Here is a 24,866-nt window from a genome sequence, read left to right as displayed (position 1 = left end):
ATATCCTTTTCCAATACTAATTCCTAATTCTATGTTATACATTATAATGTACCTATGTACTTAACCTAACCATACGGTCTATAGTAAATTAAATGATTAATGGTAGGTATCTATATGTTATATTATTGAAGAAAACTATAAATTGTTAATACTCTCTAGTGTCTGCTGTAAAATAGTAGATATATGGTACTAACATTATAACCAGAATTCGCCAGAAAAAAAATGATCAAATATAAAATACAGTGTTATATATATTATATAGATGTATCTTGATTTTGTGTAACTCAATTCACGGAAAAATCAGCATCGGCGTACCTACCTTACTTAAAGAATTTGGTATATACCTATTTTAAAACTACTTTAAGAACAATTTCTAAAATTTTTGTTAAAATCAGTCGAATAGTTTTTGAGTATATATAAGCTACAAATATATACATAGATACATATTTTATATAATATATAGATTATACGAGTATATGCCTCTTTTATTTCTGTAACCAAAAGCAAAAAAATATATATATATATCCAATTTTCATAAGCCAAAACTAAATTTCTATGTTAGCCACTTAGCCCTATATATGGGTTGAAAAACGAATCTATTACACTTCACGAGTCTTAAAGAATATGTGGTAAAATTTAGTTATAATAAAAGCCTGGATTTATAAAATCTATAAAATTTGCAGATTAATTTCATAAAATCATAACTATTTAAAATGGTTTTTTTTTACTAATTAATAAACTATATAATATACGGTTTTGAATAAAAATATTAGATACTAGCTGTCCCCGTGCACTTCGTCGCCCGTACAAAATGCACCCACGTTAAGTTTGGTTGCCTATAACTATCCCGCCTATATACAGTTGCATTTTTTCAACCGATTAACCGATTATGTATCATTTGTTAAAAATAATATATTATTCGAATAATCCATTCAATAGTCGCACAGCCCTAAACATAATAAAGAAGTAATATATTGAGGTAATTAACCGGGATAAAAACTATCCTATCTAGTATCTTATGAATTATGATGGAGATAAAATTACACACACACACATAGAAATGGGACAGTTGTTTTAACTACATACTATGTTGTCAAGCATTATAATTGAAGTAAACTGCATTTGTAGGTTAAATCAACTGCAATAGAGCGTTAATCTAAATATAATATTTCAACTATTTGAAGGTATTGAAATAACTCGTAAAAATTGTTATTTTGAGAATCCAGGTTATTTAATTTAAGATGTTTTGAGGATTAAAATGACTACAAGTTAATGAGTTATTCTGAATTATTTTTACTCTTAAAATAAACATCGATGCACGTTGTTGTGACTAGCCTAGTTGATATGATAATTGATATTGCACTAATTTAAGTTGTTCTCAATGTTTGTTTTATTTGAATCTAATCGCATAAAAAAGTATGCAATGAAAGATACCTGTTATATTATATTAGGCTTGTTATTTGTTATTTAACTTAATTTGTAACATTAAATTAAATTTTTTATCTGCATTTATTTTTTAACGATACAATTTAAGGTACCTATTATATATTGAGAGGCAATTCGTATTCGTTTAATTTTGCTTTATTAGCATAGGTGAATATTGGGGGCTTAATCCTTCTCAAAATGTAATCAAGCCACACCGCAAGGTTGAAGAGTTTAAAAATATATGTTTACATGGATCAGACAAACATGTTAAGCCCCCCCCAAAATGTGATCAAATATCTGCGTATGTTCATTAGTTAATTATCTACAACAATTTTTTTTATAATATCTTATAATTACATAGGTAAATTGTAGATATGACTTTATTTAGATAACAGTGTTTCCACAACAAATATTAAGATAGGTAGTGGCTCAGTAGGTTAGGCGTTAGGTTAGGAAAACTTAGAAAATTTCCCCAATCGAAGTTCAAATCTCTGACAGTTCTAAAAATTTTTTGCAATAGATGGATAAAAGTAATATTAATTTTAACTCCTTAAAATAGTTGAGATAACATTATTGATGTAGTTATACCGATACTTTTTATGAAGTAAATTAGAACTGAAACTGGCGTTGTATTAACTAACATAGATGAATTAAACCAAGTGGTTACTATTAACTACATAGCGTAGTCAAATTAACACTCCTTCATCCTTAGGCGAAATCTAACGCTCGAATGTGCACGGAATTGACTTATTTGGTGGTTAAAACAACTCCACAGTTTTATGTGTGTAACGGCGTATAAATGTATAATACATAACTTTTTATCGTTGTCGTTATAAAATAATAACGTATACCTCAATCATTTTAATTTTATTATAAATTTACAATACAAAATTCATGCATGAAGCTTAAATATTAGCAAACATAACACATTTTCTCATATACCTATCGGATATTCTGATAAGGAATTACGTTTTACATTTTATAATTTTCGCTAATAAATAACCTTAAAATTCTTGAAAAACTTTAAAATATGTAGGGGGCTAAACTCCCCTAAGTCCCCCCCCCCAATTTACGCCTATGTGTATATATACTCGTATATTTATAGGTATACGATTTATACAATTAACACGTTAATAATACATGTTTATTTTAGTAGATAACTCAGAGGTTTTTTAATTAGACAAATGTTATTGAGATAGAACCCTCCTCCGTGATATACTTTTTCGTTTAAAAAAAAAAAATCAAGAAGATTCATAATATAATTAATATATTATTAGTTGGATTAAGTAATTTTAAAGTAAACACACACAAAAGAAAAAAGATCAGGTTACAGGTAGCTGGAAACCTACTATCGCGGTCGGTCACGGGAATATCCGAAATACACCATGCAAATAAGCATGTAAATTTAAATTTAATATTAAAAAATTAATTCTGAACATTTTCATATTCTCTCACCTTTTAAACCTTCTCTGGACTTCCACAAATAATTTAAGACCAAAATTAGCTAAATCTTTAAATTAGCCGTTCTCGAGTTTTAGCGAGACTAACAAACAGCATTAGATTTTTATATATATAAGATAAGATAAGATACACAATCTAACTGAAAGTTCCTCGTCTTCGTCACATTCTGTTTACTTCGCCGTTGATTAGATATACCTACTATCAATTTTTTTCATTGTAGAATATCCACGATTTTTTGACAAAATATTTGTAAGTTTAGATCTAGCGAAATCTATCCCTAGCCAAATTTACCACTAGAAAATCCGATATTTTTCATCATTCGTTGCTAACGTATGGATGTACATTATAATGGGTTATTCATGATTAGCAGATGGTATTTTTACAGACAGCAGACGTAAATATACCTAATTATTTTAATGAATAAAGATAGAATTATAATAGTTATTATTATTATTATATTTGTAGAATACGCAACTTTTATGCAACTATCCAAAAATATGCAAAAAAAATAATACTTTAAGTTATAACTCACAATTTATTTGTCCGAACTTCAATTTTTATGTATTAACATACTCCAAAAAATATTCTATTTCAGATATGAAATTAAAAGTTAATATTTAAAAAAAAATATATGTGTGTAATATATATTTTAATATTTGTAAATGTCATTCAAAAAAGTAAAAACTTAAAAAATGTTTTATTTTGACTGGAAATTATGTAAAAAAAAGTATTTTAAAAAACATTAATAGATTTTGAAATAATAAATGTTGTTCGATAAAAGAATCACGTGGTATTACATTTATATTTTATACCTAGGTAATACGTCATATACGATATACAATATACATATTTAATAATAAGTTGATAAGTGATCAATTGATCACTCAAGACTTAACACTACTGATCAGTGTAGGTAAATGTGATATTGGATATTTGGATGCAAAATGATCACAAGCGAACAAACTAATGAGACTGGTAAATTGATGAATCGATATGTGTAAATGGGAAATTATTGACGTACCTAGTATTCTATTCTGTGTTAAAACGTATTTATTTTACAGGATTTCAATAAATTAAATTAGTAATTTCAACTGTTTTATAATTTGTACGGAATTTGTGGGGCGGCAGTCACCAGACACCACCATGCGAAAATTCAAAAAAATCATCAGTGCCCAAAATGCACTCCATGGCTAAGTATTTAGCCATGATTCACACGACATACAATTCAATATTGAACAAATTGCCAATATGGAACACCTTTAAAACAATAAAAACACTCATAATAGAATTTATTTCATAAATAATTTCATATTTATGTTGCGATCGTGACCCGGGCACACAGTAACGATTCATACCTAATTTGCATGACCGGTAGATAGCGCTAGTGAGTTATATTTAAAATGATTTTAAGATGATAAAGTGATATCGTTTCCCGCACAAATCATGAAGTAGAATGATGATAATATCTAATACATATATATGGTACAGAAGACTCAAAAGTTTATTTTTGATTAGGTACCGTAATAACATTATTAAATACTGGACAAAAAAAAAATTGACGAATACTCTATTTTGAACTAAATATCAGCAATATCACTTCACTTCTTTCATCGTTATCTGTAATTTTAAACACGCAACAATATGTCGTATTGTATCTTAGACCGATTCATCCGTTGTTTTTCGTAACTCATATTATACTTTCATTAATTATTATTCCGTTACAATAACCGATCAATTTATGTATAATTTTAAATTACATACTTATTTAATATTATTTAAGATTTAGTTATTCATCCTTCATCGCGTACGCAACCACCTTTCTCTTATTTGTTGTTTAGCGGTATTTATTAGTTTATTACAATTATGACATAAATATTTATACATTATTCTACAGTACGATTTAATGGAGTAGTTTAGTAATTTTGTTTAGATTGATAACCGTTCTTACTGCATAACAAAATGGCCAGTATGTCGAGTTTTTCTTCGTCTGTGAACGAATCGCGTTCTGAAGAGGAATTTCAATTATTTAAAGCCCAACTAAAAAAGGTTCAAGATCTCATAGAAGAATACAACAACAAAAGTATGTATACTGTGTTTATATTTTATGGTATTCTGGGTTCATTTGTATTATATTATAATATAATTATTAATTTCTAGTCGTTGACAAGACATTATGTGCAGATGATCTAGCTGACATGAAATCAGAAATGAAATATTTGACAGAACTTGAGCAGCAAGTGACTTCAGAAAAAATGAGTAAGTGCTTATGGTATTCAAATCATAACTTTTTCTTTGATTTCCACCTACAATTTTCAGAGTCCAGTTATGTGTCTTACAAAACTATGTCTTTGAAAATGGTCCAAGAATCTTATCGTATTTGTAGCTGGCTTATGGAAAAGCAATGCAGTGAAATGGATAATATGTTTGATATAGATACATATGTTGATAAAATTGTATGTTCATTTTATTACATTAATCAATCGTTTAACAATGAACATTATAATTATTACATTATTTTAAATTTTAGATTGAATCATGTGCTGATAAAGAAGATCCTTTAAGCCACATAAACACTTTATTCAGTGATGCTTTTAAAAATATAAATTATTTTAATCTAAGTTTCTACGGGACTATTAAATCAGAAGAAACTGCTGAAACCCAAGTATTAACACAAACAAAGAAAGATTACAGAAAATCACAAAAGAGACCCTTAGAAGAACAAGTGGTACCCGATGAGGTATATAGAATATTATTAAAAATAATATTGATTTTACTGTATTTATTTCATTGATTTGTTTTATTTTTATTTAGGTAGGGAGTGAAACTGGTGACAACGAATTACAAATAACTTTATTAAGAGTTAAACGCTGTTTGAAGAAAGCTGTATTTGATAATCAAGGGAATCCAGTATCATTTCATGCATTTGCTATTGATCCATTTAGTTTGACATATACAATAGAAAATTTATTTCATTTGGCTTCATTAGCAAAAGATGGTGTTATCGAAATTGAAAGAATTTTAGGTTACTATGTACATTTAAAAATAACTTATTATATAGGACTAATTTCAATTCACTTTTAAGTTTATTCCCCTACAAGTACTTTTAATATTTGTGTAATATATATGTTATTCTTTTTTTTATATAGATAATGAAAATGATGAGTTTTCAACAATAATATTAGCTAAAAAAAAAAGTACAAATGCTAAACCTAAAACAGATGATATCATATCTTCTTTATTCACAATGAACTATGAACTATGGAAGGTAATAGATGTTTTATTTTTAACTTATTTTCTTTTACCTTTTAAAATATCAACAATAATACTTATGTATTAATATCTTAATTAATGTTTAATTTTAATTTTTCAGTATTATATCAAAAAATATAAAATAACTAATCGAATGATCAAACAAGATGGTGATGAGTAACTATTTAAAATTATTATAAAGATATATTGATGGTTTCCTAAAATAAAAAAAAGTTTGTTTAAAAACCTTTTGTTTTATATTTTAAAGAATCATAGCAAGGTTGAAAATAACAGAATTTCAATTCTCATAAGATTTTTTTTGTTGATCTTGGTCATCCTACTATTTTATAATAAAACTCAAAATAATCTTAGTTAGGTATGAGTTGATAAATTTAAAAAAAAAATGAAATAAATAGCTTTTTATAACAAATATGATATATGAATTAAAATAAATATATTATTTAATAATATATTTATATTTATATACATAATATAATATGCAACATTTTTTAATTTGTTATATTATTTTGTGTCAAAATTCAATAATTCCATTTTTAAGAAAAAACATTATTTCCTACTTAAGTTATTCATGGCATTGTATTAGATATCATAAGTGTCCAACTCAATTTTTTACACAAATTATAATTTTTATAACTGTTTTTGAGAACCAAATTTTAATATCATAATTATTTCATTAAATAAAAAAATATGTTTTTATATTATTGTTATTATCCAAAACTTGAAATATGTATTCTCCACTAATATGAACAGTTTTTATTTAATGATAGTAGTAATTATTCAATTTATTACTTTTTAAATTAATTATAAATTGTAAATCAATATTTTAAGCAATGAGTAGTATTAAGATCTAACTCCAAATTTAATATTTAATAGTGTCAGTCAGGGACGTACACAGGGGGATATTTTGGGTGTTCAAACACTCCCCAAAATACTTGGGTTTTTGCATGGTTATTTTCATATTAATTTTGTTATATTAATGTTTGTATATAAAAAAACTAAAAAGTATTTTAAGTATACCTAATTTTCATAAAAATTCTTTGTATATTTATTAAAAAAAGTTCTACTTTTCATTAACTGATTTTCAAAAACACCCCCCTCCCCCAAACTTTTTTCTGCATACGTCTCTGATGTGAGTGGTGTTATGACTAAATCGATATACCACCAAGTATCTTCAATATTCCTAATTCTATTATTACTAATTCATTTTGCAAACCGCCTAACAAACTCTAGTAACGACCCTCTTTTATATTGTCTTCTCAAAAAGAGTAGTGGTCGTAGACACTCATTGTTATGGCTTAATTGTGGCGATCTCACAATAGCATTATGTATTCTGGTCAATCCTTTTCTATTTGGTATTTAAATGTTTGTGTTTCTAGTTGTCATTTAATTGTGTTGCTATACGTTTTATAAGTGGGTTTTAATATCAGAAATCTATTTGGCACCTATGTAACATTTTCTATATCTGTATGTTATATTAAAATCTAAAAACTAATTCTTTATTAAAAAATGTAACAATTTTTAATGAATTTATTGTTTATCAACTGTATATTCTCAGTATTAAGATTGAGGATTTCAAATACATTTAATCAGTTGCCATTGATTATTGAGGAATGTATTGAAATCTGTAATTTTGACTTGAAAATTCCTAAAAAAAATTTTACTTAGGTTGATATATTGTATAATATTATAAAAATAAAATTGTTTCCAGTTTTTAGTTAGTATGTTGTACATTAATTCATATTTGTACAATTACACTGTAATTAACAATTTAACTTAGTGATTGGTGGGGTGCGGAAATATTGTTTGCCTAGCTACTTACTACCACTGATTATTTAATTTTGATGTGAAATGTCTGAAATAGTTAAATGTGAATTCTCAAGAATTGATGTTTAAAAAAAAAAAAAAATTGATGGGACTCCTCGGATGGAGTCAGTTCGGCATGACAAAATAATTATTTATGCAGTTCGATTTATAAAATTATTATGAATTATAGCTGCTGATAAACGTAATTATACAATTATTTTTGAATTTATAAATACTTAAATTCGAGGAATAAATTGAAATGGGATTTTTATGTTTCGAAGTTAGTAGATCTGCATTTTTTATAGGCCCCGATATCATCGTTTTTTGTCGGTAGACTAAATTTGGTTGTTATCACGGGGCCTCACTGGCTTACGGCCAATATTCCATGTGGTGGGAAAAAGCGCGGGAAACCTTGTGTGTACAATGCATTATATCAATACAATATTATTATTTATGTTGTGTACTTGTGTCCGGTGCCATTCTGCATTTCTGCATCTGCTGTCTATAGTGTGTACCTGCTACTTCGGTGTTCATCGTTGTTGACTATTGTTGTGAATAACTGTTTGTCGTCTGGTCTTTGTTGGATAGCATATTAATTATTGTCCAGAGTATACAACTATTCTAGTTAAACGCCGGCACAAACGTTTTCTAAAAGTGCAAACTATTCCAGAGCCGCGTATTATTGTAATTGACTTTGTGTTGACAAACGCACATATTGGTAATCTATTTTTTTTTATTATTTATATTTTCGTGTTTGGTTACAGCTCAATTCTCTGATCACACGTTGAAGATTTTTAATCAAGTCTATACCTGTGTTTACAAAACTCTATAATCATGTCGAACAACGTTGGAAAAGCTAGCAATAAACTGTTTGTAAAAAAGCGCGGTAAGTCAAATACCTAAATTATGTTTTGTGTTAAAGACAGACAGATGTGGACATAACTGTTCAACATAATAGGTAATATTGCTTGAATATGTGAATTAGCCTCTTTCAGATATCTGTCTAACAATATGCTAACAGTAAAATATTGTTTTAATATATATGTTAACCTTTACATAAGACTAAAATTCTTTATAACATGAAATACCAAGTCATTAAATGTTTAATTTTTTGATTTATTTAGATGGGCGATTAGAAGAAGTAATGATGGACAAGATTACAATGCGAATTGAACAGTTATGTGACGGGCTCAATATGGACTTTATCGATCCGGTTATATGATATTTTATATTATTATTTTATAACATTGATTTAGGTATCATATATTATTTGAATAAATATTTTCAAGGTTATTTTAAACTTAAAAGTGAATCTATTTAATGTTTATTAAGGGTCAATAAGAGAGTGAGAAGATAATGAAAGTCATTGTTTTTTATTTTAAATATTCCTTAAAAATACAAGTGACTAAAGTATAATTTAAGCATTTAACCTCCTACTAAAATGCAATTAGTATAAAATAATAATAATTTTTTTTAATTTTAAGGTCTTATCTGCTGGTTAATATTAATTCAGTAAGAAACTAAGAAAAGTAATAATGTCTAATTATCAATTTATTATTCCCAAGTTTGGTTTATATTTTATTAAAATATGTTACTTATAATATAATTTGTAGTTAGTGTAGGTAATTTATTAAATTGGTAACTTTATTGCAATAAAATATTTATTATAAGAAAAATATAAATATTAATCCATATAAATTATTAAATTATTATTATTATTTTAAATTTTTATATTATCCTGCTCTTAGATTAATGAAGTTTGAAAATTGTTCAATATTTGTTTCAGTATCCTAAACAGAAAATATATTTAATTAGATAAAAAATTATCTAATTATAGATAGCTTATAAGTATTACTATTTATTTAAATTTTTAATTTATTTTTTCTCTTATCTTTATGTTTAAATATCTAATTTTATAATTTTTTTATAGTTTGGTTATAATTAAGTAATTAAAATATTAATTTTAGATAAAATTAAATTTTTCATTTTTAGCCTGAAATTACATTACATGTCATCGGTGATATATGCCCAGGTATAAGTACTGTACAAATTGATAATTTAGCTGCTGAAACGGCTGCTTACTTAACTACAAAACATCCTGATTTTGCTGTGCTTGCTGCACGTATTGCAATATCTAATCTTTATAAAGAAACAAAAAATAATTTCAGCGGTAAATTATTTATTCTGTTAAATAATCAAGTAGATTACAATATTAAATATATAATCAATATTGTTGTACTATTACAGATGTAATTTATGATTTGTATAATATGTCAAATGAACAAAATCAAAGACGCATGAAAATTATTTCTGATTTTCATTATGGTATTGTAATGAAACACGCGGACCGTTTAAATAATGCTATTAAACATGATAGAGATTATACTTACAGTTATTTTGGATTCAAAGTATGTACAAGGCTACTAAGTTGATTCTATATTAAACAATAACTGTTTTGTGTAAATGTAACAATTTTTATTTTTATAATATATTTCAGACACTTGAAAAGTCATATTTATTAAAAATTAATGGTAAAGTTGTGGAACGTCCTCAACATTTATTAATGAGGGTTTCAATTGGAATTCATGGTGAAGATATTGATGCGGCTATTGAAACATATGATTTAATGTCATCAAAGTATTTTACTCATGCTTCTCCAACAATGTTCAATGCTGCTACACCTAGACCTCAACTTTCAAGGTAAAATAATAAGAAGTATTAATAGTTTAAGTAATATTTAAATTAAAAATTTTCAAAATTTTGGTTTAGTTGTTTTTTGGTTGCTAATAAATCAGATTCATTAGAAGACTTTGGTAAAACAGTTAAAACATGTGCCAAAATTTCTCAATCTTCTGGTGGTATAGGTATAAACTTACACAATATTAGTGCGGCTGGTACAACATGGACCAAATATCCAAAACATGAATCACATGGTCTTGTGGAACCGTTAAAAGTCCTTAATGATTTGGCTCAATATGTTGATCAAGGTGGAAAGGTTAGTTTATTTTATTCTAAGTTTAATCTATTACTGTATTATGTTTGTTTTTATTAGAGACCTGGGGCAGTTGCTGTTTATATTGAACCTTGGCACGCTGATGTATATACTTATACGGAGTTACGTAAAAATACTGGTAATAAAGAAGAAAAAACTAGAGATTTATTTTTGGCTCTTTGGATACCTGATGAATTTATGAGACGCGTTGAGGCTGATCAGTCTTGGAGCTTAATGTGTCCCCGTAAATGCCCAGGTCTCTCAGATGTCTGGGGTGATGATTTTGTGAAACTTTACAAAAAGTATGTTTTTAGTATTGATTATTAATATTTATGAATTAATAACATCTACCGTTTGATATTATTAATTACAGTATGCAAAGAATCTATTATACATAAGTAGTATTACAAAGTTGTAGTCACAATTACCAAATAATAGACGTGATAATTTACTATTATTATAATATTTCTAGTCAACACTATATAATTAAACACATGTAAAATAAAACATTTATGTCTTACTATCATAGGTATGAAGATGAAAAACGTTACAATAGACAGGTACCAGCAAGGGAATTATGGTTCCGTATAATAACTTCCCAAATTGAAACTGGTATGCCATATGTACTCTATAAAGATGCTTGCAATGCCAAAAGCAATCAGAAAAATCTTGGTACAATTAAATGTAGTAATCTTTGTACTGAAATCATTCAATACACTTCACCAGAAGAAGTAATCATTTATTATATTTTTATTAGAATTATATTAGGTATATATTACTTGATAATTTGATATTTTTTATTAATATAAAAATAATATTTTAATTTAATAAAAATATAGGTAGCAGTATGTAATCTAGCTTCTATTGCAGTAAATATGTTTGTAAAACCTAATGGAGAATATGATTTTGAAAAGCTCTTAAAAATTACTAAAATTGTCACCAAAAATTTGAATAGAGTTATAGATGTCAACTTTTATCCTGTCAAAGAAGTAATAAAATATACTGTTTTATCTACCTGATGTTTAATAATATATATTTTTATCATAGGCTGAAACTTCAAATAAACGACATCGCCCTATTGGAATTGGTATACAAGGTTTAGCAGATTTATTTTTATTGATGCGTTATCCTTTTGGCTCTCCTGAATCACGAAAGCTAAATTTACAGATATTTGAGACTTTGTATTATGGTGCATTAGAAGCTAGTTGTGAATTAGCTGAAGAGTATGGAACTTATTCATCTTATCAAGGATCACCGATTAGTCAAGGAGTACATATTAGATAAAATTATAGATGTATCATGTTTGTTAAACAATTTTCATGGTTTTAGATTTTGCAGTATGATATGTGGAATGTAAAGCCCACTGACTTATGGAACTGGGATATTTTAAAAGAAAAAATTGCTAAACATGGAGTTCGAAATTCGTTATTATTAGCACCAATGCCTACTGCTTCAACAGCACAAATTCTTGGCAATAATGAATCTATAGAACCATATACAACGAATTTATACTATAGACGTACTCTTAGTGGAGAATTTAGTGTTAGTAAATTGTGTTATTGTATTATTATTTTATTTTAAATTTATTTTTGTACTCTAGGTGGTTAATCGTCATTTATTAAACGATTTAATTAAGCTTAACCTATGGAATGAGGATATGAGAAATAAATTGATTTATTACAAAGGATCAGTACAGGTATAAAATTATTTTAAGAATAATTTAATGATTGATTTTTGAACTTAATTTTGAAATATATTTTGTTATAGAAAATAGACCATATTCCAAATGACATTAAAGAATTATATAAAACAAATTGGGAACTATCACAAAAAATCATATTAGATATGGCTGCAGATCGAGCAGCATACATTGATCAATCCCAGTCATTAAATATTCACATCGAACAACCATCTATTGGTAAAATATCATCTGTACATTTCTACGGATGGAAAAAGGTAAGTTAATTATACATATTTAGAAATTTTTAATATTTTATTAATTTTTTTTTTTTTAACAGGGCTTAAAAACTGGTATGTACTATTTACGTACCAGACCAGCTGCCGATCCTATCCAGTTTACAGTTAATAAAAGTACAATATCTAATAATGTTGCAATTCAAACTGAAAAGAATGATGCATTAAATATGCAACAATTGGTATGTTCGTTAGAGAACAAAGATGCATGTACTATGTGTGGAGCTTAGTTTAATGTATTTGTTTAGTCTGTAAATTATGGATGCATCTAATAGTTTTATGTTAATCATGTATTTTTATTGTAATTCTCTTTTGAACTTTATTTCAAGTATTAACTTTAATTTTTTATTTGATATTAACTAATTTTTATCTATGCTAAATAGATAATTGGGAAATATATATAAAAAATCTCAATTCATAAACAAAATTGTATTTTTATTCTATTATTAGTTATTATTTTTTAAACATTAATACACCACTATTTTGTAATATAACATTTCTAACTAAAAGGATTAAGTTTATTTAACCAACTTTTGTCCTCTTCTACTGTTTCATTACTATTTTTCAACTCCTCTACCAATTCCAATCTGTATTTTGCCTTCAATGGAGCTTTCTTTTCGTTTAATTCATCTATATCTTGCATCTTGAGTAAAGCCTCATCAAATGTTAAACCATACCACTCAATTTCTTCGTGGGTGTAATCCTTCAAATAATGTTTATATTTGTCATATACTTCTTGTTGTTTTACACTATCATCTTCATATAATGTCTTGTCTCTTAGAGCCATTAAAATATGACGTTTAATTTTTAAGCTTAAAGTGGTTCTTAAATCACACGCAGCTGTTTTCAGTAAATAATGATCGAAGCCATAATTCTTATTAATAAGATCTAGGGCTTTTTCAGTCACTGTTGTTGACATATAGGTATTTAAAATTTCACTGTATACCACTGATTTCTTTAGTGTTGGTGTCCAAAAATGTGGTACACGACTCTTATATTTACCACTTTGTTTGAAACCTTGAACTACAGCTTCTCCTCCCCAAATACCAGAGTGCATTGTTTTAGGGTATTTTAAAGGAATTGGTATATTTTGAACGGGAATCACTGCTCCAGTTTTCTCATCTTTAGTCCATTTTCCTGGTTTAGGTTTGAAGTAAACTGGTTCAGGAACCTTATGACGCCATTCCTTATAAAATTTCTTGTATGCCTCGGGAAGCCGATCACCAAGACCAGAACTAATTTTTGTTTTTTTAGGTATGTATAATAATTTTAAGCCATTAGCTAGTTTAGACTCCATTTTGATTCCTAAAAAATTAATTTAATAAAATATATTATAAATCTACAATTTAATGTAAGTTAATAACATACAATCATGATTACAAGTTTGTTATTCAGAAAATTGTTTATTTTTTTGTTGAATTATAATGAAGAAAATATTAATACAATATTACACACATATAATATTGATATTTTTCTATAGTTAAGATCTAAACAATTAAAATTATTAATAATGATTTTGTTAATATGAACAATGGTTAAATATAATAATTATTATATTCTTATTTCTTAATTAGATATCATCATGGTTTAATGTTGTGTATATAATATATATATTTTTAATTTCAACATTTTTATTTAAGTACTTATTGAAAATAAGTGCTTAATGTTAAAAGTGTTTAGTTATGTTTTATTATTTTGTAAATATATTCAAAATAATAGGCATTTTATATTGAAGCTTTAATCAAATATTTTGCTTTTCTAATTAAACTATGTATAACCGTCATACATATTATTTAATGTGACCAGTGCGGTAACTAGATTACTGAAGGCCTGTGTGCAAATCAATATCTTGGGGCCCTGTGTGACTGTTTTTGAGGCCCCACAATATAGTATGAGGTCTGTGGCTCATGAGCGGTGCACACCCGATTTTTACGGCACTGAGTGTAACTTAAAATGTACCTACCTACAATCTATATACTATTAAAGTAAAATGACTAAAAGTTATTGAACAAAATTTTGTGTATATTTATCTGGAACTGTCATATTAATGGAATGATATAATATGAAGAGAAATAAATAAAACTTTTTACCGATTACTTTATATAAATGTATATGATAGACATCAGATGTGACTTTTATATGCAAATCTGTTTTAATAACCTCTAAATATTTATAATATAAAAATATAACGAATACAACAAACATTTTTTTTTTGAAAGATTATTACACGGCATTAATTGCATGTATGCTCTTGAATATTAAACAAAAACATTAGACTTACCTATGTCGTGCTTGGCACTATTCACGAAATATTATAAACTACTCGATAAATATAAAACTATAAAATTTAACTAATTTAAATTAAGTATATTAATGTAATACTCACAGAAAAATTCTTTTTTCCTGTAATGTAATAATATAGTAATAATGTAAAAAAATGTATCACAATAATCACAAATTCACACGATAGGTAGTTAATATTTTGATAACATTTATTTACTATCAGTCCTATGGATTTCTTAAGACTTTTCTTAATTTTAAAATATTGGTTATTCTTTTATTTTTATTTTATTAGATTTATAACCATAACAATTGGTTTTTAACTATTTTATTAAATTTATATAATATACATTAAAAAATATAAAATAAAATTAAGTGTGCCTTGATAAATTGTGAGTACTTAGATAATGTATTAATCTTAGACTCGAACAACAGTCAGGTTGGCCGAGCGGTCTAAGGCGCCAGATTTAAGCTCTGGTTCCCAAACGGGAGCGTGGGTTCGAACCCCACACCTGACAAATTAACAATCAAATTTTTTTGCCGTTTTGTTTTTTAATACTAATAATGTATTTAATTTATCATTCATATGAAACAGTTTGATTTATTTTATAAAACCATTTTATTAAACTTCAGATTTCCATGTTATATTTTAATTTGGTTACAATTATTATAAATCAGAATAATTTTCCAAAATTAAAATGATGTTATTATTAGCAATGGAATTTATTGATGGAAATAATAATAATTGTGATTTACAACAGTATTTTGATTCTGAATACGAAGATCAAATAGTTTACTACTTATATTCAATAATAATTTTCTCATATTATTATAAAATATTTATTTCAAAGATGGTAGAGTATTTGTGACTTATTTTATTATTTATTGTAAAAACGCCAATCGGCAATCGTGTAGGTAAATACAAATATAAAGCGAATATAATTGAAGTACAGTTTGGAATAAAAATAAAATTAAGTAAATATAACAGCAAGGAAAATAGGTAAGGCATAAATAAGTATCGTAAACCAAAAAGTTATAAATTAGAGTAAAAATGTGAGGGAGCTTCATTAAAGGAACGTAGCATTCGGTGCAACGGATGGTTGAAACCATAAAATGCTGACTGCTGAGTGAGGAGGAATATGGAAAAGATTATGGTTTCTAGTATTTTAATGAGAGGGAACACGTAGTATTATATCGGATAACATTTCAGGAACTTCCAAGGAACCATTGAGAACAGCTGAACAGACGAAATGAAATTAAGGTCAGCTTCAGAGCGGCGGTTGAGACTGTTGAGAGTAAGGGTATGTTTAATTTAGAGCGTTTATGTGAATAGCCGTGTTGTTGCTTTGTGAGTAAATATATGTGGCATATGAGAGAAATTTGTTTTGAACACGTTCTAATTTTTTATCATTTTTTGCTAGGTGCCAAATAATTGAGTCATATTCTAGAATAGACCGAACTAAAGAAAAATAGAGGATACCGAGGTATTTGGCAGACTTGAATATTGATGTATTGCGTTTTATAAATCACTACACTTTGAGAGCTTTACTGACAGTGGTATTGATGTGATGATTAAAACTTATTATGGGGAGCATGAAGGATGTAACCCCTCACGGGTTATAGTATGTATATGCATTTACCGATTGACCATCGTAAATATCGTTGTATTAGTAAATAGTAGTAAATAATCATTATAGTGATGATAACTGATGAGTTTAATGTACTGACATCTAATTATCTAAATATTAACAATATAATCTAGCTGTACTACAAAGCACGGTTTTTTTATCACTCAAACATTTTACATTTTAAGCCGAACGATAACGATAGATTTATTGATTTTACAATGGTTTTTAATTTATTTTTGGTAGGAAAATAATCTAGATTTAAAAGTAAAACATTCCTAGTACTTTTATTAGTAAATGTGACCCCCCTTTTTATTTGTCTTGAAGATTTTGTAAAAAAATTACGTCTACGTCTACAATTATCAATTATTAAAAATAAACTATTATATATTGGAATACTATGTCAGTACTCAGTAACTACCTATTGATTAAAATAATTAACAATAGAAATACGTCATTGCCTATAAAATGCCCATACAACACTATAACTAAGGATAACACTATAACTCTTATATTAGATACTTTATACAAACAGCATTAAACCAGCTTAAAAAATATTACAATATATACCTAATTAGGTACGCATTTCATATAGTGCGTATAGTAATATCAAAAAATAATAATGGTCTACGAAAAGTCGAAAAAACAAAACGGTGCAAAATCCAAATGCTGGTTGGCTGGCTACAGTATATACGTAGTACATAGTATAGTATTAGTATAGTGTAGGTAGTATTATAATAGTATATTTAATCTATGATGGTATAACTGATTGTATGCTGATTATATAACATGCCATTTAACTCGATGACTCGGTAACATCAAATGTATTAGGTTGCGCCGAAGAAAGCTACTCGGTGTCGTTCAGCAAGTAATCAGGCACGTTCTCCAAACACAGCTGTAAACGCACCACGCGCGAGCCACTCGTCCAGATCAGCGTCTATAAAAACGCGGTTTGGATGACTACGGTATGACGGTTAGCGGTACAGGCGCAGGCGACGCACAGTATCGATAAAAGTGATGGACGATGGTGATATATTTGTGTTGGAGTGGTTAGAGACAGTACAAGGAAAGTTGGATAAAAAAAAAGTCACAAATGTTGAAAGGGAACAGCTGTTTCCGGGTACGGTATAGATGTACGACGTCAGCGGTGACCGGATACAGACATGAGTACATGGTCGACAAGACGAATATTACGAAGAGTATCAGACAAGTTTCGTAATTAATTACAGTTAATGAAATTTATAATTATGTGATTTTATAAAAATATTTATTTTTTAGGCACCAACTTTTTACTATACGAATATCGAATGCTGCGCGCTCATTATTGGCACATTGTTTGTGTAAACCAGAGGTTACCGTTTTTCTATATTGTATTATTATTATTATTATTATTATAAATTATTATCATCTAAATTATATTAAACTGATGGGCTTTGTTATTATTATTGTTGAGTCGAAAGCCCTAAGGTTCATGTATTATTCCTATTATATTTATTTGTGAATATAATATTTGTTAATGTATTACCATTTACCAATATTACAATAATTTTGTACAGCAACATTACAACCAATTCTTATTTTTTAAAAAACATCACATTATAACTATATTTATATAATAATAATAAAATTAATATATAATATATATATATATATATATATATATATATATATTATGGACGAGCATACATATATTATCATCCACATAACGCTATATTATTTCTCAGGTTAATTCAAAGACTACTAATGATTGAGTTTAGGAATGACAATGACCACACTCACTGTAATTACATTGTAAATAGTATATTTAATGCAGTGCTATCATACCATTCACATACATACATACAGATACAGTCGAAATAATAAATGTAGAGCTATATATATACAACATACAATGTAAATAATGCAAATGAAACTATGTAATTGTAAAATTTATTTTATTTTATAATTTAGTAAGTTACCTGCCGATCAAAGAGCTATAATATCCGTTTCCCGAGTTCACGACATAATGTCTTGTGTTTCAGCACACATCGACACCGTTAGTTACGTATATATAGGTAATAGATCCTTATAGAACCTAAGTACTTTAAAACCACTTTTTTGAAAAAAACTCGTGTGCAAGTTTTTGCGGTGAAGGATTTATTTTTCGACCCTGAAACTTTACACGCATCGTAAGACGGGTTGCTTAAACAGTTTGCGCGCAAAAAAACACGAAATAATCCAGATTTTTATTTTATATTACGGCCCTTGGTCGTTTTTTGCCGTTTTTCACCTAAAAATCTAAATATACGCATTTTTAAGATGGAACCGCGCTCGCGATGAGTCTAAAAACGTAGTAGCGTGCATCAGGGGCCGTCGGACTTTCTTTCTATATCAAAAAAATGTCGAAATTCCAAGTATTAAACACCTAAGTACGAAAAAACCACTTTTTTGATAAATACTCTTCTGCAAGTTTTCGCGGTGAAGGATTTATTTTTCGACCCTGAAACTTTACACGCATCGTAAGACGGGTTGCTAAAACAGTTTGCGCGCAAAAAAACACGAAATAATCTAGATTTTTATTTTATATTACGGCCCCTGATCGTTTTTTCGCCGTTTTTCACCTAAAAATCTAAATATACGCATTTTTAAGATGGAACCGCGCTCGCGATACTTCGCACCGTGAATCCGGTGCTTCACCGCCTATCGACGACGTCGGTCGTCGCAGAGCATTGAGAACGTGCGACTCCGATTGCGATCGTCCGTCTTGTTTCGTCACGAAAAAACGACTGGATACATGTCGTCGCGGAAACCAGAACAAAGGGTATAGTATTTATTTTTTATATTTTAACGCGCGTGTGTTGTGCCTATATATAATCGTACATGCAGTAATAATAATCGCATAACATAATGATAAGCTCATTGAAACCACATAGTTTGTACTTTATTTTGAGCTAAGAACGGCTCAGTTGAATAACTATTTATACATTTAGAACAAACACACACACACACAAAACTAAAAAAAACGACATTTAATTAAAAATTACACACATATAATTAATATACATGTTTGGGAATGTTGATGAAATCATTTTCAGAGACTATGTACTCGATTATGACTAATCAAAATAGCGCACGCTTATTATTATTGCATTAAATCAATATTGATGAAGTGTGTGCCGCCGATTTTCTCGCTTACTCGTGGTCGCAAGCACTGCAAGTACTGCATATACGTTTATTGGTTTATTATCGTCGTCCGGCATCATCGTCGGTTACTGCAGTTCCGTTACCGCGCGCCCGCTTTACCGTCCAATGTCCATATACCATCGAGTCTGTCTCTGTTGGCTCTGTTACCAATTGTACACACGTTTCGCACTGATTAAACCATGTTCCAGGGTGCCGCGTGCCGTTACGTGCTGTTAGCGTTACGTTTTACGCCGTAACGCCGTCGAACTATTACGTAACGATTTATTACCGATCGATTGTACAAAAGTCAATCTGCGTTTAATTGAGATTGCCGCACCGCCGCAGACGACGCCGTTATTACACTTCGATAATAATTTTTTATTTATTATCCAGACATGTACCTACCTGTCAACCTGTGTACACGGACACACGATAATAATATTATATTATAATTATTATTATTGTTATTTCATCGTTAATTAATATTCATATGATATTCTATAAGTATTACGTTTGATACGTATCAAAGGCCCGCGCGCGGGTGCAGCAGGTTTACGTGCTGCGTCTGCGATTAAAATCTGCGAAAATCTGCATATGTTTGGAATGTATGAGAAAATCATAATGATTATTATTTCTTTTTCAAGACAAAAATTTAAACAATTTTACACTAATTTATAACTTTTTGGTTTATGATACTTATTTATGCCTTACCTATTTGCCTTGCTGTTAAATTTACTTCATTTTATTTTTATTCCAAACTGTACAGTGTACATATATTATATTCGCTTTATATTTGTATTTACCTACACAATTGCGGATTGGCGTTTATACAATAATAAAATAAGTCACAAATACTCTACCATCTTTAAAATAAATATTTTATAATAATATATTAATATGAGAAAATTATTATTGAATATAACGCTATATATATGTATATAAGCATTTTTGTTAGTAAACTATTTGAACTTCGTATTCAGAATCAAAATACTGTTGTAAATCACAAATATTATTATTTCCATCAATAAATTCCATTGCTAATAATAACATCATTTTAATTTTGGAAAATTATTCTGATTTATAATAATTTATTGTAACCAAATTAAAATATAACATAGAAATCTGAAGTTTAATTAAATGGTTTTATAAAATAAATCAAACTGTTTCATAAGAATGATAAATTAAATACATCATTAGTATTATAACAAAACGGCAAAAAAAAATTGTTTGTTATTTTGTCAGGTGTGGGGTTCGAACCCACGCTCCCGTTTGGGAACCAGAGCTTAAATCTGGCGCCTTAGACCGCTCGGCCAACCTGACTGATGGATCGATTAATGCTAACATTTAGAGTAAGGATAAAAACTATTTTATTTGGTTTTCTGATTTGGTGTATAGATGATATTTCCGACATATCAAATTTACATAAATGTCCCGCCTAACGTTGCATTTTTTCAATCGATTAACCGATTAGGTTAAAAATTCGTTAAAAATAATCTGTTATATTCGAATTATGGATTAAATAATTGCACAGCCCTAAACATAATAAAGAGATAATATAGATGTAATTATTCGAAATAAAGACTATCATATCTTATGACGAAGACAAAATTACACACATTGATCATAATTTCATCAAAATCGGTTGAGTATAGTTTCGGAATGCATCGAGAACATCATACCCGTCGAACATCAAATTTTTATATATAAGATAGGTATATTAGTTATAATTTTTAAATTAGGGATTTTTAAAATATTTCTACTTACAATAAAATTATTTTAAAAGTATTTTTTTTTTTTTTAGCTGACCCGGCAAACGTTGTTTTGCCATATAAATTAATAGCTAGATTTCTAATGGACTTATGAAAATATGTAAAAATATGTAAAAGACATAATAAACTATATTTTATATCAGTAAGCTATAATATTTTTTTGGTAGACTATACTATCCGTTCTTTGGTAAGGACTAAGGAACATATAATCTCATATTATTATTATTATTTTATTCTTAATTATTATCAATTTATACAATTTACACGTTTATTTCACTCAGGGTTTTTTTAACTAAGACAAATGCTATTGCGATAAAATCTTTCTCCGTGATATACTCTTTCTTTTTTAAAAAAATCAAGAACATCTGATAAGTAGTTCCAGAGTTTACCGTGTCCAAAGATTTTCATTTCACATTTATATAGTAAGATACACATTTCATATAGTATAGTTGTATCAATAATGGTCTTCTGAAAAACAATACGGTGCAAAATCCAAATGCTGGCTGGCTGGTACAGTATATCTATACAGTAATTATACTATAATAGTTTATATTAGTATAGTATAAGCCATAATGTCTATGTTAGTATAGTATATTTAATCCGCGGTATAACAGACTGCATGCTGATTATATATGACGTTTAACTCGATGACTTGAAAACATGAAATTAATTAGGTAATAGCAAGTAATCACGCACATTCTCGAGTACAGCTGTAGACACGCCACGCGCGAGACGCTCGTCCAGATCAGCGTCTTTAAAAATGCATTTTGGACTACTGCGATGTGACGGTTAGCGGTACAATTTTAAGCGATGCGCAGTATCGATTAAGGTGATGGTGATGTATTTGTATTGGAGTGGTTAGAAGGAGATTTGCATGAAAAAAAATGTCACTAATGTTGAAATGGAACAGCTGTTTCCGGGTACGGTGTAGACGTACGATTGTACGACGTCAGCGGCGACCGCGGATACGGACATGAGTATATGGTCGACAAGGCGAGTATTACGAAGCGTATCAGACAAGTTTAGTTACAAGTGAAATTTATATTTATGTGATTTTATATAGATATTTATATTTTAGGCACCAACTTTTTACTATACGAATGTCGAATATTCTTCATATGCTTCTGCGCGCCCATTGACTTATTGTTTGTGTAAACTCGAGGTTACCGTTTTTTATATATTGTATTATTATTATTATTATTAATTATTATCATCTAAATTACATTATACTGATGGGCTTTGTTATTATTATTGTTCAATCATGAACCCTAAAGTTCTTGTATTATTCCTATTATATTTATTTGTGAATAATATTTGTTCGTGCATTAATATATAATGTAAGACAAGGATATAACTTTTTACTCCTAAATTATTAACCTAGTAACTTTCAGTAAAATAGTTAAATTTTGACGAATGATGAGTATGAGAAATAAAAAGTTTGCATAGGTGTGTGTGTGAAAGGCGCAATAAAAATTTAACTAGTTTCAAAACAAAATATATTATCTATATTTATAAAATATATGTATAAATTAACGTGTTGTTCCCGCCTTACATACATAATTTTAGTTCAGTAGAAATTCATAATGTGTTGATATTCGAATGAATTTTCCTATTATCAAAGATAAAGGTTAGAACAATACCAGTATGTAGCCAGCATGGACTGACTGAGATGCTGGGATGCTATATTGCTATATCATACCTTGCTTTAAAATATATTTCCCATTATCGGTATAAATGGGCCTAGATTACTACCTAACATCAATGTAAATTTTTAAGGCGAAAGTTACTATTCTCTGATAAATTTGTAGGTAGCACTATTATTTATAAAATAACTATAACAATCATAATTAAAATAGCCAATAAGGAAATAGGTTAATCAGATTGAGTAGATTTTATTAAATTTGAATTTATTATTAACATAATGTTTAATGTTTATGTTATTATTAATTTTGAAACCAGCACAAGTTTATAATAAAAGTTTATTATTCAAATAAGATAACATTTACTCCATTTGTCGACATAATGTCATAATATATGACTGCAAGCGGGGAATGGGTAGGTCAATCTATTTTGGGTAGTTTTACAGCAGAGTACAACACATTTTGATTTATACACCAATCACTTTCCTTCAGTGAACACTGAACAGAGTGTAGAGTTATCAGTCTTTGAACCGAAATGAAATATTTTTTCTTATTCAAAAGCCAATTTTAAATGGCTATAAAATACATTATTTAGTTTTAAACAATTCATATTAATATTATTGTAGTTACCAAGTGCACAGTTTTGCACAGTAACATAGATAACTTTGGTAGCATCAATCGTCTCAATTTAAGTTCAAATATAATTTGCTTTTCATATTAGAGTGAAAAAAAACGTAATCAAATTAAGAATATTAAAATATTATCTATATGATTGTGTTTTTTTTGTTATTTTTAAAAAAAAATTTAAAAGCAAGTTAAAAATTGTAATATTTTCATATTTACTTATACCTAACTTAGAAATTAAAATATACATTTTAACGGACGAGTGATTAACTTTCAATAATATCAATTTACTTTAATATTGAAAATTTCAAAACTAAAAAGATTGATTATAAATTTGCTATGCTAAGCGTTTGTAAGCCATAGACAATAGGGTTATTTTACTATTGTGTATTGTTTTATTTTATTTCTGTAGTCTTTCATTATTTTTTGCGTTTACTCTTAAGAATTAATAATTGCAAAGAATAGTAAAAGATGTATTCATACAATCATACCATGGTTATCATTCATATTTCGATATTATTTTGAATACAATTATATATTAAAATCAATAATTATTATCATTAAAAAATAGCTTAACTATATTTAATGACTATTATTGAACATTGTCAAAAATATACATATATTGAAATTTGAAATATATATGTTTTTCAAATAACTGAGCTATTTACATGCATAAAATAAATCATTTATTTTTCAAGACAATTTTCCATTTCAAAAGGTAAAAATTTAATTACATTTCACAATATATATGAAATATGTACTTGTATAATATAAAATAGGTATGAGCAAAAAAAGAAAACTAACAAATTTTTAACTGTATCAAAAATATTTGACATTTAAA

At 27.7% G+C, this 24,866-nt stretch overlaps 3 protein-coding genes and 2 non-coding genes across 9 annotated transcripts; 3 read left to right on the top strand and 2 right to left on the bottom strand.

Moving 5' to 3' along the window:
- The first annotated feature begins 4,302 nt into the window (after nucleotides 1-4,302).
- Nucleotides 4,303-6,381, top strand: LOC132920485 (uncharacterized). 4 transcript variants are annotated; one of them, XM_060982909.1, is made up of 8 exons: nucleotides 4,303-4,401; nucleotides 4,817-4,966; nucleotides 5,044-5,142; nucleotides 5,203-5,339; nucleotides 5,414-5,623; nucleotides 5,698-5,908; nucleotides 6,033-6,151; nucleotides 6,257-6,381. In XM_060982909.1, exons 2-8 carry the CDS (start codon nucleotides 4,846-4,848, stop codon nucleotides 6,314-6,316), a joined length of 957 nt encoding a protein of 318 aa, XP_060838892.1. In that variant the 5' UTR covers nucleotides 4,303-4,401; nucleotides 4,817-4,845; the 3' UTR covers nucleotides 6,317-6,381. The 4 variants fall into 4 exon arrangements, with proteins under 4 accessions (XP_060838892.1, XP_060838891.1, XP_060838890.1 ...); XM_060982908.1 differs by having other exon boundaries at nucleotides 4,377-4,401; nucleotides 4,804-4,966; XM_060982907.1 differs by lacking the exon at nucleotides 4,303-4,401 and adding an exon at nucleotides 4,408-4,726.
- A 2,007-nt stretch (nucleotides 6,382-8,388) lies between these two features.
- LOC132920419 (ribonucleoside-diphosphate reductase large subunit-like) lies at nucleotides 8,389-13,434 on the top strand. The gene is made up of 15 exons (XM_060982808.1): nucleotides 8,389-8,643; nucleotides 8,724-8,845; nucleotides 9,084-9,172; nucleotides 9,952-10,129; nucleotides 10,207-10,367; nucleotides 10,457-10,659; nucleotides 10,729-10,954; nucleotides 11,012-11,253; nucleotides 11,481-11,682; nucleotides 11,791-11,940; nucleotides 11,999-12,220; nucleotides 12,281-12,493; nucleotides 12,552-12,647; nucleotides 12,719-12,907; nucleotides 12,970-13,434. Exons 2-15 carry the CDS (start codon nucleotides 8,794-8,796, stop codon nucleotides 13,153-13,155), a joined length of 2,409 nt encoding a protein of 802 aa, XP_060838791.1. The 5' UTR covers nucleotides 8,389-8,643; nucleotides 8,724-8,793; the 3' UTR covers nucleotides 13,156-13,434.
- LOC132920420 (large ribosomal subunit protein bL28m) lies at nucleotides 13,340-15,416 on the bottom strand. Of its 2 annotated transcripts, none has more exons than XM_060982810.1 (2): nucleotides 15,312-15,416; nucleotides 13,340-14,230 (listed from the first exon to the last, which is right to left on the bottom strand). In XM_060982810.1, the coding sequence occupies exon 2, from the start codon at nucleotides 14,220-14,222 to the stop codon at nucleotides 13,425-13,427; it is 798 nt and encodes a 265-aa protein (XP_060838793.1). In that variant the 5' UTR covers nucleotides 14,223-14,230; nucleotides 15,312-15,416; the 3' UTR covers nucleotides 13,340-13,424. The 2 variants fall into 2 exon arrangements, with proteins under 2 accessions (XP_060838793.1, XP_060838792.1); XM_060982809.1 differs by having other exon boundaries at nucleotides 15,207-15,383.
- A 223-nt stretch (nucleotides 15,417-15,639) lies between these two features.
- Nucleotides 15,640-15,723, top strand: Trnal-uaa (transfer RNA leucine (anticodon UAA)). The gene has a single exon. It is a non-coding gene; the product is annotated as a tRNA-Leu (tRNA).
- A 5,505-nt stretch (nucleotides 15,724-21,228) lies between these two features.
- On the bottom strand, nucleotides 21,229-21,312 carry Trnal-uaa (transfer RNA leucine (anticodon UAA)). The gene has a single exon. It is a non-coding gene; the product is annotated as a tRNA-Leu (tRNA).
- Nucleotides 21,313-24,866: the final 3,554 nt, after the last annotated feature.

The sequence above is a fragment of the Rhopalosiphum padi genome, chromosome 2 (genome assembly GCF_020882245.1).
Source record: "Rhopalosiphum padi isolate XX-2018 chromosome 2, ASM2088224v1, whole genome shotgun sequence".
Taxonomy (NCBI): Eukaryota; Metazoa; Arthropoda; class Insecta; order Hemiptera; family Aphididae; genus Rhopalosiphum; species Rhopalosiphum padi.
Note: the sequence above shows the minus strand (reverse complement) of the source record. Positions and strands in the feature narration are given on the sequence as shown.

Excerpts from the sequence above, each read along its gene's own strand:
- LOC132920420 (XM_060982810.1), bottom strand. The coding sequence starts at position 14,222 with ATGGAGTCTAAACTAGCTAATGGCTTAAAATTATTATACATACCTAAA.
- LOC132920485 (XM_060982909.1), top strand. The coding sequence starts at position 4,846 with ATGGCCAGTATGTCGAGTTTTTCTTCGTCTGTGAACGAATCGCGTTCT. Across the intron at positions 5,143-5,202 it reads AGTGACTTCAGAAAAAATGA|AGTCCAGTTATGTGTCTTAC; the intron begins GTAAGTGCTTAT and ends TACAATTTTCAG. Across the intron at positions 5,624-5,697 it reads AACAAGTGGTACCCGATGAG|GTAGGGAGTGAAACTGGTGA; the intron begins GTATATAGAATA and ends ATTTTTATTTAG.
- LOC132920419 (XM_060982808.1), top strand. The coding sequence starts at position 8,794 with ATGTCGAACAACGTTGGAAAAGCTAGCAATAAACTGTTTGTAAAAAAG. Across the intron at positions 9,173-9,951 it reads ATATGGACTTTATCGATCCG|CCTGAAATTACATTACATGT; the intron begins GTTATATGATAT and ends TTTCATTTTTAG. Across the intron at positions 12,494-12,551 it reads CTCTTAGTGGAGAATTTAGT|GTGGTTAATCGTCATTTATT; the intron begins GTTAGTAAATTG and ends TTTGTACTCTAG.